The 16,635-nt window shown below is 38.1% G+C and overlaps 1 protein-coding gene across 3 annotated transcripts in view; it reads right to left on the reverse strand.

Moving 5' to 3' along the window:
* RALGAPB (Ral GTPase activating protein non-catalytic subunit beta) overlaps positions 1-16,635 on the reverse strand; it is a 79,306-nt gene that overhangs the window by 14,426 nt on the left and 48,245 nt on the right. For 2 of the 3 annotated variants that reach the window (XM_081149990.1, XM_081149991.1), the window contains exons 19-24: positions 11,582-11,769; positions 9,206-9,312; positions 7,541-7,693; positions 6,183-6,392; positions 3,925-4,083; positions 727-892 (exon numbers count right to left, since the gene is read on the reverse strand). In XM_081149990.1, the coding sequence (XP_081006116.1) occupies positions 727-892; positions 3,925-4,083; positions 6,183-6,392; positions 7,541-7,693; positions 9,206-9,312; positions 11,582-11,769 (983 nt within the window). Of the gene's footprint in view, positions 1-726; positions 893-3,556; positions 3,700-3,924; positions 4,084-6,182; positions 6,393-7,540; positions 7,694-9,205; positions 9,313-11,581; positions 11,770-16,635 lie in introns of those variants that run through there. The other variant, XM_081149992.1, reaches the window with a different exon arrangement.

Genomic DNA, 16,635 nt, shown 5'->3' on the forward strand with positions numbered 1-16,635 from the left:
CTGGTGAGGAGAACAAAGAGCATTAGCCAGGTGGGGCAAAGGTCTTAAGTTGAAATTTAAACTTGCTCTAGCACTTGTTATCCTCGTTACAGTTCCTTGGGAGGATTTACAGAGGTGGACCTGAATCTCTCAGAGATAGTCAGCTGTTTACTACAGAGGTTTTTGGGTTATTTCGTGTTTTTTAAAATTTATCTTTATTGTTGAAAGTATTACAGATGTCCCCTTTTCACCCCCTTGAACTGCAAAGGTTTTTATATAATATCCCCAGAATGTAACCTTTAATGATAGCCACAAAGTCTATAAAACATACCTGTTAATAGAAAACTGTAATTATTAGACAAAATACACTTGTTAGAAAACTATAGTTTGCTATAGGTAACCTAAATTTATTATAATACTGTTACAGAAAATGAAATTTGTTTATTCACAATATAAAAAAAGAACTTATGATGTTTGTGATAATTAAGACATCAATTTTATTTTAATTAACTCTATATAACACTTATTTATAATAATTTTCCCCCATATACACAACAAATGTCTGGAAAAATATACAAACTATTATTAAGTGACATCCTGTGAGTACTAGGATTAGGGGAAGGAGACTTTTCCTTTATATACTTCCGTTTGTTCATTTTTAAAACAAGACTACAAACTCATCGTAAAGGTGGGGAGGAATCAAGAGTAACAAAACAAGAAAAAACAAATGACCATTATGAGTTTTACCTGGTTCTGGTCCTTCGCCATCATCACAACTGTTAATAGACCAACTGGTGGAAACATGCCCAGTCCAACCAGGATGTCTGCCCACATCTACTGACCAGCCAAGGGAGAGCAAAAATTCTAGGAAATGTGGCTGAACATTTCTGGAAGACTCCACATTCTTTAGAATCTGAAATACATACCAATCATCAGCTATAATAAAGGAAGCAAGAGCATAACAAAATAAATCTTCATAAAAATCAGTTAGTTTGAAAGCATTTGACATACCAAGTCTAAGCTCAGAATAAACTTGGCAATATATTACTATAATTAAAGATGCATGCTTTCAAGTTAGATTTGAGTTCAAATCCTTGCTGGGCCTTGGGCAAATTTCTTAACCTCACTGTTTCAGTTTTTTCATCTATACTGTGGGAATAATAATGATGATACTGAAGATTAAGTGAGATAAAGCAAGTAAAACCCTTAGCTCCCTCTTCCTTAGCAAAACAATTATTGAACCAGACATGTTTACTAAAAGTAAACAAAAAAACACTATGTCCCTGCCTTCACAGAGCTTACTGGCTGGTTAGTGAGAAACATTACCTATGTATGTGCTTATTTAATTACAAATCTTGACAAATGCTATCAAAATACAAACCTACTAAAAGTTCCATAAAAATCAAGTGTAATAAATGAGCATAAAAACATCCTTCTCTTAGTACAAAGAAGAGCATGCAGTCATTCCAGAAAAAAAATGAAGGACCAGAAGGTTCTCTCCTTCTCTCCTCTTCACTAAGTATCAAATTTAATACCTGAGTTTTTGACTAGTCCCCAAAAGAAAAGCCCCTTATTCTAAAACAGTGGTACTCACAGGACTGAGTTTGCCCTCCAGTGGCCACTTGGCAATGTCTGGAGACATTTTTGTTATCTCAACTGGTGGGGAACTACTGGTATCTAGTGAGTAGAGGCCAAAGACGCTGCTAAATGTACTATTTACAGGGCAGCTTCCTTAACAAAGAATTATCTTGTCCAAAATAGCGATAGTGATGCTGTTGAAAGCTCTCTGCTAAAGGAAGAAAAATGTGACATCCTCTACAAATTAAGTGTGTGTGTGTGTGTGGGGGGGGAATGGACCAAAATCACCTGGGTAATTTCTTAAACCTAAGATTCTCTTAGCCGACTCCAGACCTCCTACATCAGAATGAGCAGGGGTAGGATCCTGGAATCACTATTTTTAAAAGTTTCCCCCCCAAGAGACTGATGTGGCCAATCCACATATTACTGATGTAGTTCATACAATGTTAATCTTTGTCAAGATCATCAGGAGGCCTGATAAAATCAAAATATGGGATGTTACATCTATTATTTCTTAACCCACTGGATATCACTACCAGGCCATCATCTGTCAAACACACCATTTCTTAAACACTTCTCTTTAGAAGTGTACCTATTTAGTTTACCCATATCCCTTCATTTATTCTTATAAGTGCCAGGAAACTGATCTGACAGCCAGTTCCAGTTTTCTTCCAATTAAAATTTGTACTCATAAGTGAAACTTTTAAATAAACAATTTCTGAAACTCTAATCAAGATACAGTAACTGAGTCAAATTCAACTTGAAGGCCACTGGCTGGCAGCCGGAAATTAATCTAAACCTACTTTGTGGCTAGGTCTCAGCCATTATAAAAGAGGCCTCAGATAATCTTCATTGTTTCATAATCACCCTCAGTCCCATGACACCTAAGCAAACTAAATTGGTTTGAGTTAACCTTAAGGGTTTGTGTCTTCTTTTACAAGTAAGAGAAAAATGGCCCTATTATTCTCATACGAACCATGCATTAGACTTCCTTCAAAACAGATCCCCAACCCCTGCAATTAACCCAATTCTACTGAGGTTCTTCCAAGAAACTTGAGTCTATCAGTCTCATCCCTGACTACCACAAGCCTACATTCTCCCAAGAGCCAAGCATGCTGAACCCTCAATGAATTTTGTAAAGACAAAATTCTCTCTTATCTCCAGTCTTCACATATGCTATTACTTTGTTAGTAACAACCTAATTCTACTTTTTATCTATTGTCAATGCATACTTCAAACACCAGGTTAAATGCCTTTTTCTCCAAGGACTGCTTCTTAAAACCAGGTTAGGTTTTCCTGTTTTGATGCCTATAACATGTTCCTATTAGCACACTTTCCTATGATTGTACATTTAATCATCCATCTTTCCCTCTAATCAGTAGTCAGAAACCTTGTAGAGCTTGTTCCTGCCTATAACCCTGGTACCTAACTGATAAGCAGACACTTAATACTTATAGAATCAACCACATGAAATGAGAAGAACTTTTTCATAAATCAATCTCCTTTTCTAGTAGGTCACCAATAATTTGAAATAGTGCTAACAGTGTAAACATTTTGTGACTTTGGTAAATTTTTTAAGGTGTTCTCAATTTGATTAGCTAATGGTCTTACAATGATTACAGTAAAATTCCAAGATCATATAGTCACAGTGCCCTACGTATTTGCATACTATATTTTACAAATCTTCCTTTGGCCCTTTCCTAGTCACACTTGGTATCTACCTGCCTATTCCATGTTTCCACTATTCATTTCCAACAGACGCTTCAAATCGCCTGCTATCTGCTGTTTTCCACCCTCACCTACCTTACAGTTTTCCTCATCCTTCTAGTCACTTTGTTACGTGTATACAATGGTGTTTTACATAGTCTCCTGTTTTCATCCTCTGTTTCAGGTGTTATTTCCCCCCGCACACTATGCATAACTCAACTGACATCATTTGCTTGTGAAATTACCTGGAAGATGAGCTCCTTCAGAGGAAAGACTGTTAATCACGTCTATACCCTGGCATGTTGAGCCACAGGGAAGATGTTCAGTAAATATCTGTTGTGCTGCTTTACTCTTCTTAAGCAACCAGGCCTAGCTTTAGCCCTTTGTGGCTAACCTTCTGTATTTTAGTTTCTTTTGCCTTATGAATCTGAATTCCTTAAGAGGAAGAAAGACATGCTGTATAGCTCCGCTCTAAATCAATCCACTGAGAGTCAAGGCTCATGACTCCAAGCATCATACTTTTCATTAATTCAGTTTCTGAACTGGTTCATAAGTCTTTAAGCATCAAGTATAACTCATCTCCTACTATGGATAAGCACAAGACACATAAAATTTTTTACATTTATAAGGAAAAAAAATACCAAAATTCAGAAATCTTACCTCCTGGTTTGTTTTCTGACCTGATTTCATATAGAAAATAAAAACTGTGTCGAAAGGACGACATGGCAAGAGATCAAGATACCCAATATCATCAAAAAATCCAGGTATTGTGGAGTCAAGTGCAATAAGGTGAGGAGGTAGACGACTATTTGCAGGTTCCTACCACCAAAGGAAGAAAGAAGGAATTATTTCCTCTTTTCACTACTTTAATTATAAAAGCAATATTTGTTCATGGTTCAATAAATATTAATTATAAACTTACAAAGTGGCAGGAATAAGCACAACCATAATCATAAACTAAAGAAACAATTTAACATTCTTGTGTACTTCCTTCCAGTTCCTTTATTTGCCTTTTTTCATTAAAGATAATTGAGATCATACTATGTATTTAATTTTGGATCCTATTTTCTCTATAATATATCACGCTTTCTAGAAAACTTTTTCAATACACTTTTTTCTCATTCATTGCTAGTGGAAATGCAAAATGGTACAGCCACTTTGGAAGACAGTTCAGCAGTTTCTTGCAAAGCTAAAAGTAGTCTTACCATATAACATAATAATTGTGCATCTTGGTACTTATTTATCCAAATGAATTAGAAACTTATGTCTAACAAAAATTTAAACACATATGTTTATAACAGCTTTATTTATAATTGCCAAAACTTAGAAGCAACCAAGATTTCTTTCTGTAAGCAATTTTCAACCAGTGTTGAAAGAATTTTTAAAACACACAATGCCTGACTAGTCAGGGGCACTACCTCGTTTCCCCTAGATTGTGAAATAAAAAAATGACAACAGCCCTAGCTGGTTTGGCTCAGTGGTTAGGGCGTCAGCCCACAGACTAAAGGGTCCCAGGTTCGATTCCAGCCAAGGGCACGTACCTTGGTTGCAGGCTCAATCCCCAGCCCCAGTTGGTGCTCAAGCAGGAGGCGATCAATTGATGTGTCTCTCTCACATCGATGTGTTCCCCCCTCCCCCACCCTTTCACTCTGAAAAGCAACGGAAAAAATATCCTCTGGTTGAGGATTAAAAAAAACACAAAACACTTTTTATGTTCATACTCCCCATGACCAACTCACTTCTACAACATAAAATATTTTCCATCTACATGCTGAAATCCAAAATCAGATACAAAGTTCTCTCTGCTTTCCTAAAAAAGTTAAATGGCCTTTAACCAAGCAGCTGCTAGGGAGTAAGGGCAGGGGACAAGTTGTGCAATAAGCAACTTCTTACTTGACAATGTTCAGTTGTGCTTTCCAAAACAAAGTGGTCTTGGTACAACAAACCCCAAATCCACCACAGGCAAACTATTTCACATTTTGAAACTCTGTTTCCACATCGGTAAAATAGGATAGTGTCACTGCCCTTGTAAAATTGTTTTAAGGACACCAGAATTGAGAATAACGGTAATGTTTACCTTATAGGCTGGCTTACTTTATGCTAAGTACTATGTGAAGCCATCTTAACATGACCACAATGAGATGGATACTTTTGTCACCCCCATTTTGTAGATGAGGAACTAAGACTCAAAAAAGTCAGGCAACTTGCCCAAGATCACATAGCTGGTAAGTAGTACTGTCAAGATATAAACCTAGACAGTCTGATGTTAAAAAATGCACAACATTAAGAAGTGCTTGACTCACAAATACTTGTTCCTTTTTAAAATGTAGCATCTACTGTAGCCCATCCTTTCAGTAATAAACTATACTAGGGCAAGATTTTAAAAATTCTTTTCGTAATTATCTGTCATTTGTATGTGTGATATGGACCCTATATTACCCTGGAAAATTCAGAGCTGGGCGTATTACCAAAGCAGTCCCTTCAGACAGAACTCTGAAGGCACTCATGGAACAAACTGTCTTGGACTCATATAGTATATAACACCACAGAATTTCATTTACTTGCATGCAAGGTAAGACTCAACCAGTTTCTTTTTTAAAATTCCTTCTATTTTCATAAAAATGTTTTAGCTATCCTCCGTTAAATGCTAATTTATGTTTACTCGTAAAAGTTTAGGAAAGCCTGGCTGGTGTGGCTCAGTGGTTGAGTGTTGACCATGCGCCAAGAGGTCTCCAGTTCGATTCCCGGTCGGGGCATATGCCTGGTGGCAGGCTTAATCCCCGGTGGGGGCCAGGCAGAAGGCAGCCTATCAATGTTTCTCTCTCAGTGTTTTTATCTCTCTTTTCCTTTCCTTTCCTCTCTCTCTGAAAATAAAAAAACACACACGTATTTTAAAAATAAAAGTTTAGGAAAATTACCTTCAATGCTTCTAAGGACAAAAATCCAAAGTGTGAAAGGAAAAGGCGAGCTGTTTGGAATTCCTGGGCAGGAGGCGGGGGTTTACAATCTGTAACTGGATCAGGAAAACTTCTCTTCTTCAGTTCTTCCTCACTTTGTTGTTCAAGGTGTATTTCATAAGCAATCTGCTGGGCCATGCCATTCCTTAACTTTTCATGTCTCTCTTCTAACTGCAATAAGCCAAATATTTAATCTTTTTGAACTATTATAAAAGAAATAGGATCATTCTTAATTTCAAAATGAAAATAAAGCTACAAGCAACAAAGTAAATTATGATAATTCTCAGGGATAACACTGAGTTGCAATTCAATACAGTGTAAGCAACCAAGCAAACATGTTTCAAGGTTAAAACAAATACAAAGAAATTTCCCTATAGCTTCAAGAATTGCTCCTTCATCTCCACCCTGTAAATGAAACCATTCTGTCTCTGCTTCCCTTCAAAAAAGGGGGCAGAATTGTTGCTCTCATCTCTCTTCCAGACCACTGTCCATCTTCATCTTGCAGTGACCCCCTTGTGTTTTGAAGTCTTTATCCATATGGATTACTTCACTAATTACTCTGAAACTCCCCCCTGCATCTCTGCTTCCCTTTCAATCATCCTTGTTTAAAATTCCATCTTCTTTGGTGAGCAATGATCCTTCTAACAACCCGGCTTATAAAGGGTGAAACAAAAGTAGGTTTACAGTTGTTCATATGGAAAATAATAATTGATAAATAATAATACAAGAATAAATGTGTGCCCAGCCGGGCATGGCTCAGTGGTTGAGCATTGACCTAGGATCCAGGCGATCAGGGTTCGATTCCTGGTCAGGGCACATGCCCGGGTTGCGGGCTGCAGCTGATCAATAACTCTCTCATCATTGATGTTTCTATCTCTCTCTCCCTCTCCTTTCCTCTCTCTGAAATCAATAAAGATATATTAAAAAAAAAGAAAAAAAAGAATAAACTGTGTTTCACATACAACTGTAAACCTACTTTTGCTTCACCCTGTATTTCTATAATCTCCTCAACCCTTGTAACTTTTGGCCATCTATAAGCACACTTTTGTATCTCAGGTGTGCTGTACTTTCAAGAGCTACAATTCTGAAATTCCCTTCTCCAATCATAATCTCCTTCCTGCAGTTCTCCCACACCTTCACTTTCCATCAGCCACAATCTATACTTGTCTTACTATATAACCTCCTGAATTACAGAGATCCAAGCCATCTTATGAATCACCTCAAGTAACATTAAAAAAAGGCAGTGTCTTAACCACGGAAGTTGGTTAAGAATGTTTCTAGTCATTCCCTTTACAATAGCTGACAATAATTTATCTTACTTCTTCAGTGACAATTTCATGCAAATCTGGAATGCTCAGATCTGCTTTCACAAAAGGAATCTTATCCACCTCTTCAGGAAATGGTCGATGTTTCACAGTATATTTAAATCCAACATCATTTTTAGGAACTGGACGAGGTTCAGGCACAAAAAGCTGTTAAAATAAAAAAAATAACATTATGTTTATTACATTTGGTGTCATCTGTAATGACATGTATTTCCCTGGTCTCTTATATGCTACATTTCTCTAGGATTACGTAACACAGGAACTTAGAAAGAATCTGCAATTACCTTTGGTAAACAGCCTGTGTACCAGTGCACTCTATTATATATTTGTAATTGTTCATCAAATCATTATAGATTTTGTGACTGATAAATGGATTGTGGAGCTCTACTGCCCCACGCCTATATCTCCTATATTCAGTGGAAAGCCAATGGTAAGGCATTTCATTTCAGAACTTAAGGCTAAAACTTTCTTCTTCCCCGAGAGCTCTCAAATTATTCCATAGAATAAAGTACAAGTTTAGGTCCACTGGGCATCTCTAGACAGGGAGCTCAATTAGACTCTTAGTATGGCTTAATTGAAAGTATGGGCACCAATCAAGGTTTTCATGGCTTTAAATCCCTGCTTTTAACATATATAAGCTATGAGACTTCGGTTTTTACACCCAAGAAGGATGTTGTGAGAATTAAAAATGTATATGGCACATATTAAACCATCAACAAATTTCAGTTCCTTTCCTAATCTCCTTCCTTCTCAGTCTTTAATACTTAGTGGCTTACAGCACTACTGACAGAATGTGATCCGCAGGATGCTGCATGTGCTCCTCCCAGAGAGATAAACACATCTCACACAACAGAAAGACATCAAAATGTTAAATGGTTTTAGGCACATAATCTAATTGCTCTTAAATACTGGTGAAATTGTATTAAGTCATGTTTTAAAGAATTTTTAGTAACATAAAAATTTACAATGTGATAAGTGAAAAGAGCAGTATAAAAAGTGACTCAAATTCTATTTAAGTATTATTGTGTATAGAAAGGAAAAAAAGACTGGAAGAAAATCCACTAAAATATTAACAGTGGCTATATACTTCTAAAGAGTGAGGGCACAGGTGACTTAAAATTTCTTCATTATCTGAATTTTCTCTCATGAGCAAATTTTATTCACAAAATTAAAATATTATAAAGAAAATAAACTGTGCTACCCCAAAATAAGATTTCATTCAATTATACAGCATGTTAAGAAAATTAGAGAGCATGTTACCAATTATATAGGAATAAATCATTTGAAACAAGTATTGTTGCCAGAGAGATCAAAGGTCTAGCCAAACTCTTCATATATGGCCTGCACCTGAGTTTTGCTATATTTATTTAACATTGCTCCCCACTCAAAATGGGGCAACTGTTCAGAACAGTTCTTAATCCTAAGTGGGTATCAGAATCACCTGAAAAGCTTTTTGAACATACACCTGCCTTGAGGATGTCTTTAAAGAGTAATTAGTGAATCTAGAATCCTAGGTCCCTAAGATGATTCTGATGTGAAGCCCATGACTGAGACCTTTCGTTGGAACTTTTTAACCTTTAAATCATAGCCCGCACATGTGCGCACACACACATCCACACACTCACTCCCAGTCACTTCCCTATAACTTCTGATGGATACCTTCTGATTGGCTTTTGCTCCTCTGGGTAAAAGGCAAAGCTGTTGTGCCCAAGCAAGTCTTCCAGACATTCCCCGAACCAGCACAGTGACAGAGGGGAAAAAATCATCTAGAATAAAATGGTGTAAAAGTTTTTATTTCAGACAACCATTTAAAATACAACTGTTATCAACTGCAGAGATTCTAATAAAGCCCTAGCACAGTGCTTCCCAAACTTTCATCCTTTGTGTACCACTTTTGTGGTTTCTACCATATCCATGTAGTCTTATTTTATATGAACCACTTTCTTTTTTTTTTTTATTTAAATTTATTTTAAAAGGAAAATGTAAATCTTTTAAAATGAAAAACCATAATTTTGGTGTGCTAATTATGTATTTTTTGACACATTTAAAAATACATAAAATATTTGCCAATAAAACACTAACATTATCTCACATACCTCCAATGGTACATATATACATTTTTGGGAAACACTGTCCTGGTCAATACTTCTTTAACTTCTGATGTTGGGAACGACCGAAGTGCAGGAAGACAGACTGGCTGCTTGCAGTGCTGTTACATTCACCCATGCCTTTGTGTACCACTGTCCACCAAAGGCAGGCACTGTTCCATCTCACCAGAAGTTCAAGAAAAGGTAGGTAAAGAACTCAGGATGGATTTCCTGAGTGACCCAGATCCTTCTTCTTATTTCCTTTCTTAGTCTCCAGTGTGGGAGTCAAGTTGTTCAAAATTCTGTCATTTTCTCTATGAACTATTAAATAAACTATTAAAATGTCCTTATAAATCTGCAAATCCTAATTGTTTTATATTTTTGGTAGACTTCTGATGAAATGTAATTATTTGGAATGAGAGTAGCGGAATCCTAAAAAGTCTGGATAAGGCCAGGAAAGCCAGAGAGGATACTGGGATTTTACAGATTCCTTAGCAGGTTGCTTGGGAGTAGAAGGAATCATAAAAATAGGCACAAAACAGGAAAAAGGGTCAAGCAAGCCCTAGGTCTGGGATAGAGAAGGAAGAAGTACCTGCAGGAAAGACTTGGGACCAGCACTTCTGGAGTTGGGCAATTATTAAAGGCTCCATCTACTCCATACTAAAGTCACTGTATCTTACCACAACAGGATGGAAACCTGTGATGATACTCACTTATCCCCAAACTTCAGGGAAATGTCTCACTTTCATTTTTATGGATTTATGAGATCCTACTTATATATTCTCAATAGAATTTGCATGGGATTCTAAGGCCCTGTTCACCTTTGCAAAGGTAAGAAGGCAAGTCTTTAATTATTGAGAAAACCCTATCTCTGTGGGGGAATGATAACAAAAAGGGACAGGATGAGGTTCAGAAAATTTGGATTCTAGTCCTAGTCATACTACATACTTCTCAAGTGAACAACTAACATACCCTCTTGGAGCTGTTTCTTCACCAGTAAATGAGGGAATTGTACACTAGGTAATTCCCTGGGTCCCTGTATGCCCACAGATTCTGTAACCTTTACTTTCCTTTACCTTTCCAGCAATAAGAGTCTCTCTGAGAACATGCTTCCTTTATATACTGGCTGATTCCAATTATCAGAAAAAAGTGCATTTTCAGTAGTCTTGGTTACAGTGGTAATCACTGTACTTTGAGATGGTTTATATTAGGGGGAGGAAGAAGAGGAAAACAGTGAATGTTGTGTCAATAGAAATTACTGAAGGGTTTTCAGAAGGGCACTGGCAGGGTCAGATCTGTACCTGAGGATGAATACAATGACAGCAGCAAGAAAAATGGAGATGAGGGTAACAAATTTTAGAACTGGAGAGAATATCAGACCAGGTAGGAAACCACAGCAATAATCTAGGTAAGAAATAATAAGGCCCTGTATTTGAATGTACTGGGAGAGGTACAGAGGAAAGAAAAGAGTCACTGGGGAGGTGGAAACTTGGAAATTGATTATATAAGGGAAAAACAGGAAAAAACAGGCAAGGCAGAGATGACTCCTCAAATTTCCACCTGTTTGGGTGACACCAGTAAATAAAATAGAACACTGTGGAATGAGGGGCAGGATCCAAAGTTTAAGAAGAAAGGAAGAGTAATAATGATTTTTATACATACTAAACAAAAGAAAATAGCCCACTAAAATAAACATTTTATAAAACTATAGAGCTCTTTTCTGATATTTCAGGTACATATTAAAAGCCTCTAAAAGATTCTATATAATACGTATATTCCATTTTCTGACCTGTTTTTCATTTGCTATTATCCCACAGCTAGACATCTTTTTGACAAATACACAATTACTTAGAATTTGCTGTCTTTCCTTCCCTGAAGGAAACAACTTACTAGTGCTGATGAACATGACGATTTAGCAGTGAAGAAAGCCCAAAGTGCTGAAACTTACTCTGTTCATTTCCAAGAGGCTGCTCCAGCATTGCCAGGACGACACTGTTATCCAAGACAAAGTATCGGAAGCTATGCCTGTTTATGGTTGGCAGCCTGGAGTATTTAATCAAAGTGGTCTCATTCACCAGACTACAAGGAGAGGCAGGACCACTGGGTGAAGGAAATGCACCAAGCAACTGCATAATACTATGGAGAATACAAAAGATAACAGTTAATTCCCAAAGCAAAATCTTAAGTTTACCTCATGTATCAGTGTCCTTCTACACTTTGATTTGAATTGACTTGGCAATGCTTCCACTTTATAGGTCAGATTTATTCCCTGTGATGGATGTCTTGGTGTGCTGTCCAGATTTCCTCCTCCAAGATGGAAAGATTCATTCCCCCAGATGCAGGGAGACAGTGACCACAGCTTTCAGGTTGAGTCCCTTTCCAAGAGGTGTCCTTGGCCAACAAGAACCACCTCACCTAAGATCACAGCTTCCTCCTGGGACAGTCCACACCCAACAAATGGCTGATGCAGGGGTATAAAGTTCCAGCCCCCTTATCCCAACTTCAGAGAACTCTGAAGGGCCAACTCAGCTCCACATCTCTTTGTTGTGACAGCATCACAGTTTAGTTCTTCCTTCTGCTCAATCTTGCTTCCTTCACTCCCTCACAGGGGTTGATCCTGAGAGCACTTTCCGATAAACTTCTTGCAAGCAAATTTCTCTCTCAGAGTCTGCTACTCAGCAAATCTAATTAACCACACTTCCAAATTATGAAGCTCCTAAAGATACATTGAAATTTTGTGTGTGTTCTAGCTTTCAAAATTATGCTAGCTAAAGCATTCTAGACCTAGAAAAGGACAAGCCAAACCCCCTCAATTTTTCAGATGAGGAAACTCAGGCTGAGAAGAGATAAATGATCATTAAGAGAGCAAGGTAGATATTGTCCTTACTTTACAGATAAGGAACTTGATGCACTAATGGTTATACACTGCAAAACTGCTTTAATTATCAAATGAGAATATATAAAAGAACTGATTTGGAAACGAATTCAATTGATCAAGCCTTAATATTTAGAAATGTTTGTATTCATAGAGATTTCTGCATACATTCAACAAATAATAACATATATATCACTAACCATGTGCCAGACACTGATCTAAGCACTTTATACATATTTTTTTACTTAGTTACCATAGCAACCCCATGAGATAGACACCACTATTATTCCCATTTTATAATGAAGAAACTGAAGCACAGAGAGGAAGTATCTTGTAATGAAAACATAAGACTTTATCTTGTGGTCCTAATATCACCTCTCATGTGCAATTCATTTGGAAAACTATTATTACCCAATCCTACTTTTATCATCTCAATCCTCAGCTTGAGTGGCATCTCCCTTTCTCTTTAATTCTAATGACTGAACCCAAACACCTCTGATAATGAAAGGCAACACTGTTCAATAAGTATTTTCCTTCTATTTTCTCTCCTCTTAAGAGGAGGACTATCTAAGAATTTGAAGGACCAGAAGAATTTCATGATGAATCAAGCCTAAGGATTTGTGAAAAATAGGTGACATACCAGTAATGGGAACATGTGGCTTTGGTTTTCTAAAACGGGGCAAAGATGGCTGTCACAAAGCATATAAACTGTGTGAGTTTGCTGTGTTCCAAGCAAGATTCTAAGACATTATCAAATAGGTTGCTCACCAAGGAATAGGTCACTAAAATCAAATCTCACTGGCCTAACCACATTTTCTGTTCTTGATGATGACTAGACTGGAAATGCAGAGAAATATCTTGACATCAAGACATGCGAGTATGTGACAGTGTATCATGATAAACCTGTAGACAAGATTTTTAAAATCCCTGTGAACCTGAAGGGAAATTTCCTATGATGTACTTTGTGAATCTACCTCCATTCAATATTTTTATCAGTGTCTTTGATTAGGATACACAGGGTAGGCTCATTAAACCTGTAGTTGACCAAAAGTTGAGCTATAGAGTTAATATATCAGAGTAAAAGTTGGGATCCAAAAGAATATTAAAGGACTAAAAAAATAATAATAATAAGGTAAATCTTACACACAAAAATTTCAGGTTTAAATGTAAAGTTCTGTACATTACATCCAAATAACCCCAAACAGATGAAAGGTTAATGTGTGAAAAAAAGACTCAAAGATTTTGCTGAATTAATGCAAATCAATAGGTTATCAAAACTCCAATGCAGTCTCCAAGTACTTTTTTTTTTAATCCTCACCTGAGGATATTTTTTCCATTGCTTTTTAGAGACAGAAGGGAGAAGGAGGGAGGGGGAAAGAGAGACGGACAAACAGAGAGACATCGATGTGACAGAGAGACATCGACTGGTTGCCTCCCACACATGCCTCAACTGGGGCCGGGGATCCAGCCTGCAACCGAGGAACGTGCCGTGCCCTTGGCTGGAATCAAACCTGGGACCCTTCAGTCTGCAGCCCAACACTCTAACCACTGAACAAAACTGGGTAGGGCATCCAACTACAGTTTAATTAAAATATAATAAGTTACAGAGTCTAAAGGTTATCAGTCCACACCTAGCATATTATACTCAGTAAATGACCTTTAAGAGGTACAGTCAAACCTACACCATTGCCCGGCCGGGCATGGCTCAGTGGTTGAGCGTCGACCTAGGATCCAGGAGATTGAGGTTCGATTCCCGGTCAGGGCACATGCCTGGGTTGCGGGCTTGATCTCCACTGACTCTCATCATTGGTGTTTCTATCTCTCTCTCTCCCTCTCCTTTCCTTTCTCTGAATCAATAAAGATATATTTAAAAAAAAAATTTTTTAAAAGCAAAAAACCTACGCCATTGAGAGGAGAATGACCAGGATGACAAAGGTACTTGGTTCCCTGTCATATGAAAAATAGCAGAAAGTTCAGGCAGAAATGAATCAGAGAAAGAACATTGTCTTCAGACATCACTACTGTTTGGGAAAAAAGTCTGAATCAGAACCAATGAGTAGGAATTAAAGTGGGAGAGATTTCAGTTCAATGTAAATAAACATTAGGTTCTTAACAATTAAAATGAAATGGGTAACCTTGGGGGTCAGATATCCCAAAATAAGAGGCTAAATAACTTAAGTATGTCTTAAAGCGACTAAAGCAGAGAGGCTGCTGAAATGACTTCCAAGAGTCCTAATTCTGAATTTATATTAGTACACCAATGGGAAAAACCCAACTAGGCAATCTACATTCCATAATTGTCTACTGTGTGCTCAGCACTGCATGGGGTGTGAAGAAGCTTGGCCTCTGCCCAGGTTGAGACCACCACTGGCATGTATCAAACATAACCAGGTACGATCGTGACAGTACAGAATTCCATGCTATATGGTAGGGTCAGAATGAATGAGCATACAGGTACAGAAAAGAGTCATCATGCAGAAGCAGAACAACCAAAGAAGGTCCCATGGAGGTAGCTAGATTTTTTTTTTAAATCTATCTTTACTGATTTCATAGAGAGGAAAGGAGAGGGATAGAGAGATAGAAACATCAATGATGAGAGAGTCACTGATCGGCTGCCTCCTGCACGTCCCCGACTGGGGATCGAGCCCGCAACCCAGGCACGTGCCCTGACTGGGAATCGAACCCCGACTGCCTGGATCCTGGGTCGATGCTCAACCGCTGAGCCACACCCGGCCAGGTGGTAGATAGATTTTTAATCCTCACCTAAGGATATTTTTTCCATTGCTTTTCAGAGAGAGTGGAAGGGAGAGGAGAGAGAGAGAGAAACATCGATTAGTTACCTCCCACATGTGCCCTGGCCCTGGGGATGGAGCCTACAGCCAAGGTATGTGTCCTTGGCCAGAACTGAACCCGGGACCCTTCAGTCCGCAGGCCGACACTCTAGCCACTGAGTCAAACGAGCTAGGACAGCAGCTAGATCTGATGTGAGCACTGAACAATGAACAATGAAAGATGTGGCCTAGAGAAGAGAGAAGTCCTGAAACCCAGGAGTGGTATATAGACAAGTACGAGTATGCCCAGTTCATGGCCACAAGTGGTTTGCCAGGCCCAACTATGGCAGAATGGACGAGCTGGGAAAGATCAGACAGTTCAGGTGGGGACAGAGTAAGGAGGTCCTTGAAAACCAGACCATGTTCACAGAACATGGCAAGATCTATTCAGTTTTCAATAACTCAAGCAGCAGAATAAGAATAGTACCTGAAGATAGTAAGCAGCAATAGAATGCAAGATGAACTGGAAAGGTAAGAGATTGAAAACTGGGATATTAGGCAAGAAGAAGAGTCTCGACTAGGATGCTGTCTGAGGTTAGAGGAGATGGAGGAAACACTTTCAGTCACTGGCTTCATATAAGAATGACAGATAAGAAAAAAAGCCGAAGTTCTGTGTCTGCATAACTAGAAAACAGCAGTGATATTGATGTAAAGCTGTGATTGTAAAGTAATAGAGGAATTTGGTTTTGGACCTATTTCATGATGAAAGTCCTATTCAAGGCACCCTTCAAGATTGGAAACTGGAGATACTGTTGGAAAAGTTGCCAGCAGAGACAAGACAGATGAGCTACCTATAAAACTACGGGCTAGACTGGGGGAAGCATCCCAGGGCTCTCTTCTTTTATAATGCTTTTAAATCTATTTATATTAGTACACCAAGGGGAAAAACTCAACCAGGGAATCTGAACTGTGGTCTTCTCTCCGAACTTTTATTTCTAGTACTCATCACATTTTTCTGATTTTCTAGCTATTAGCCAAATCTCCCCACAGTCACCAAGAGCCATCATTAGCATAGGGAGCAGGACTAAAGTAAAGCCAGCACATTTCTCAAACTACCGAATGACCTAAACCCATGAGAAACAAAATTAAATCCAACTTTATTGTACATATCCCAAATTATCAACAGACCACTGAACTCATAAAAAATTCTGGTAAGAGCTGATTTATGTACAAATCTTCAAGCAGTCTTATCTATCAGTTTACTAAGACCAAGATAAGCCAACCCAGGGTGACTTGATGTTCCTCCTTCCTGCTTTTATATTTTTCTGGGTCTTCATCCACATTTACCCTGTGATA

Source organism: Miniopterus schreibersii (genome assembly GCF_964146895.1).
Source record: "Miniopterus schreibersii genome assembly, chromosome: 10".
Classification (NCBI taxonomy): domain Eukaryota; kingdom Metazoa; phylum Chordata; class Mammalia; order Chiroptera; family Miniopteridae; genus Miniopterus; species Miniopterus schreibersii.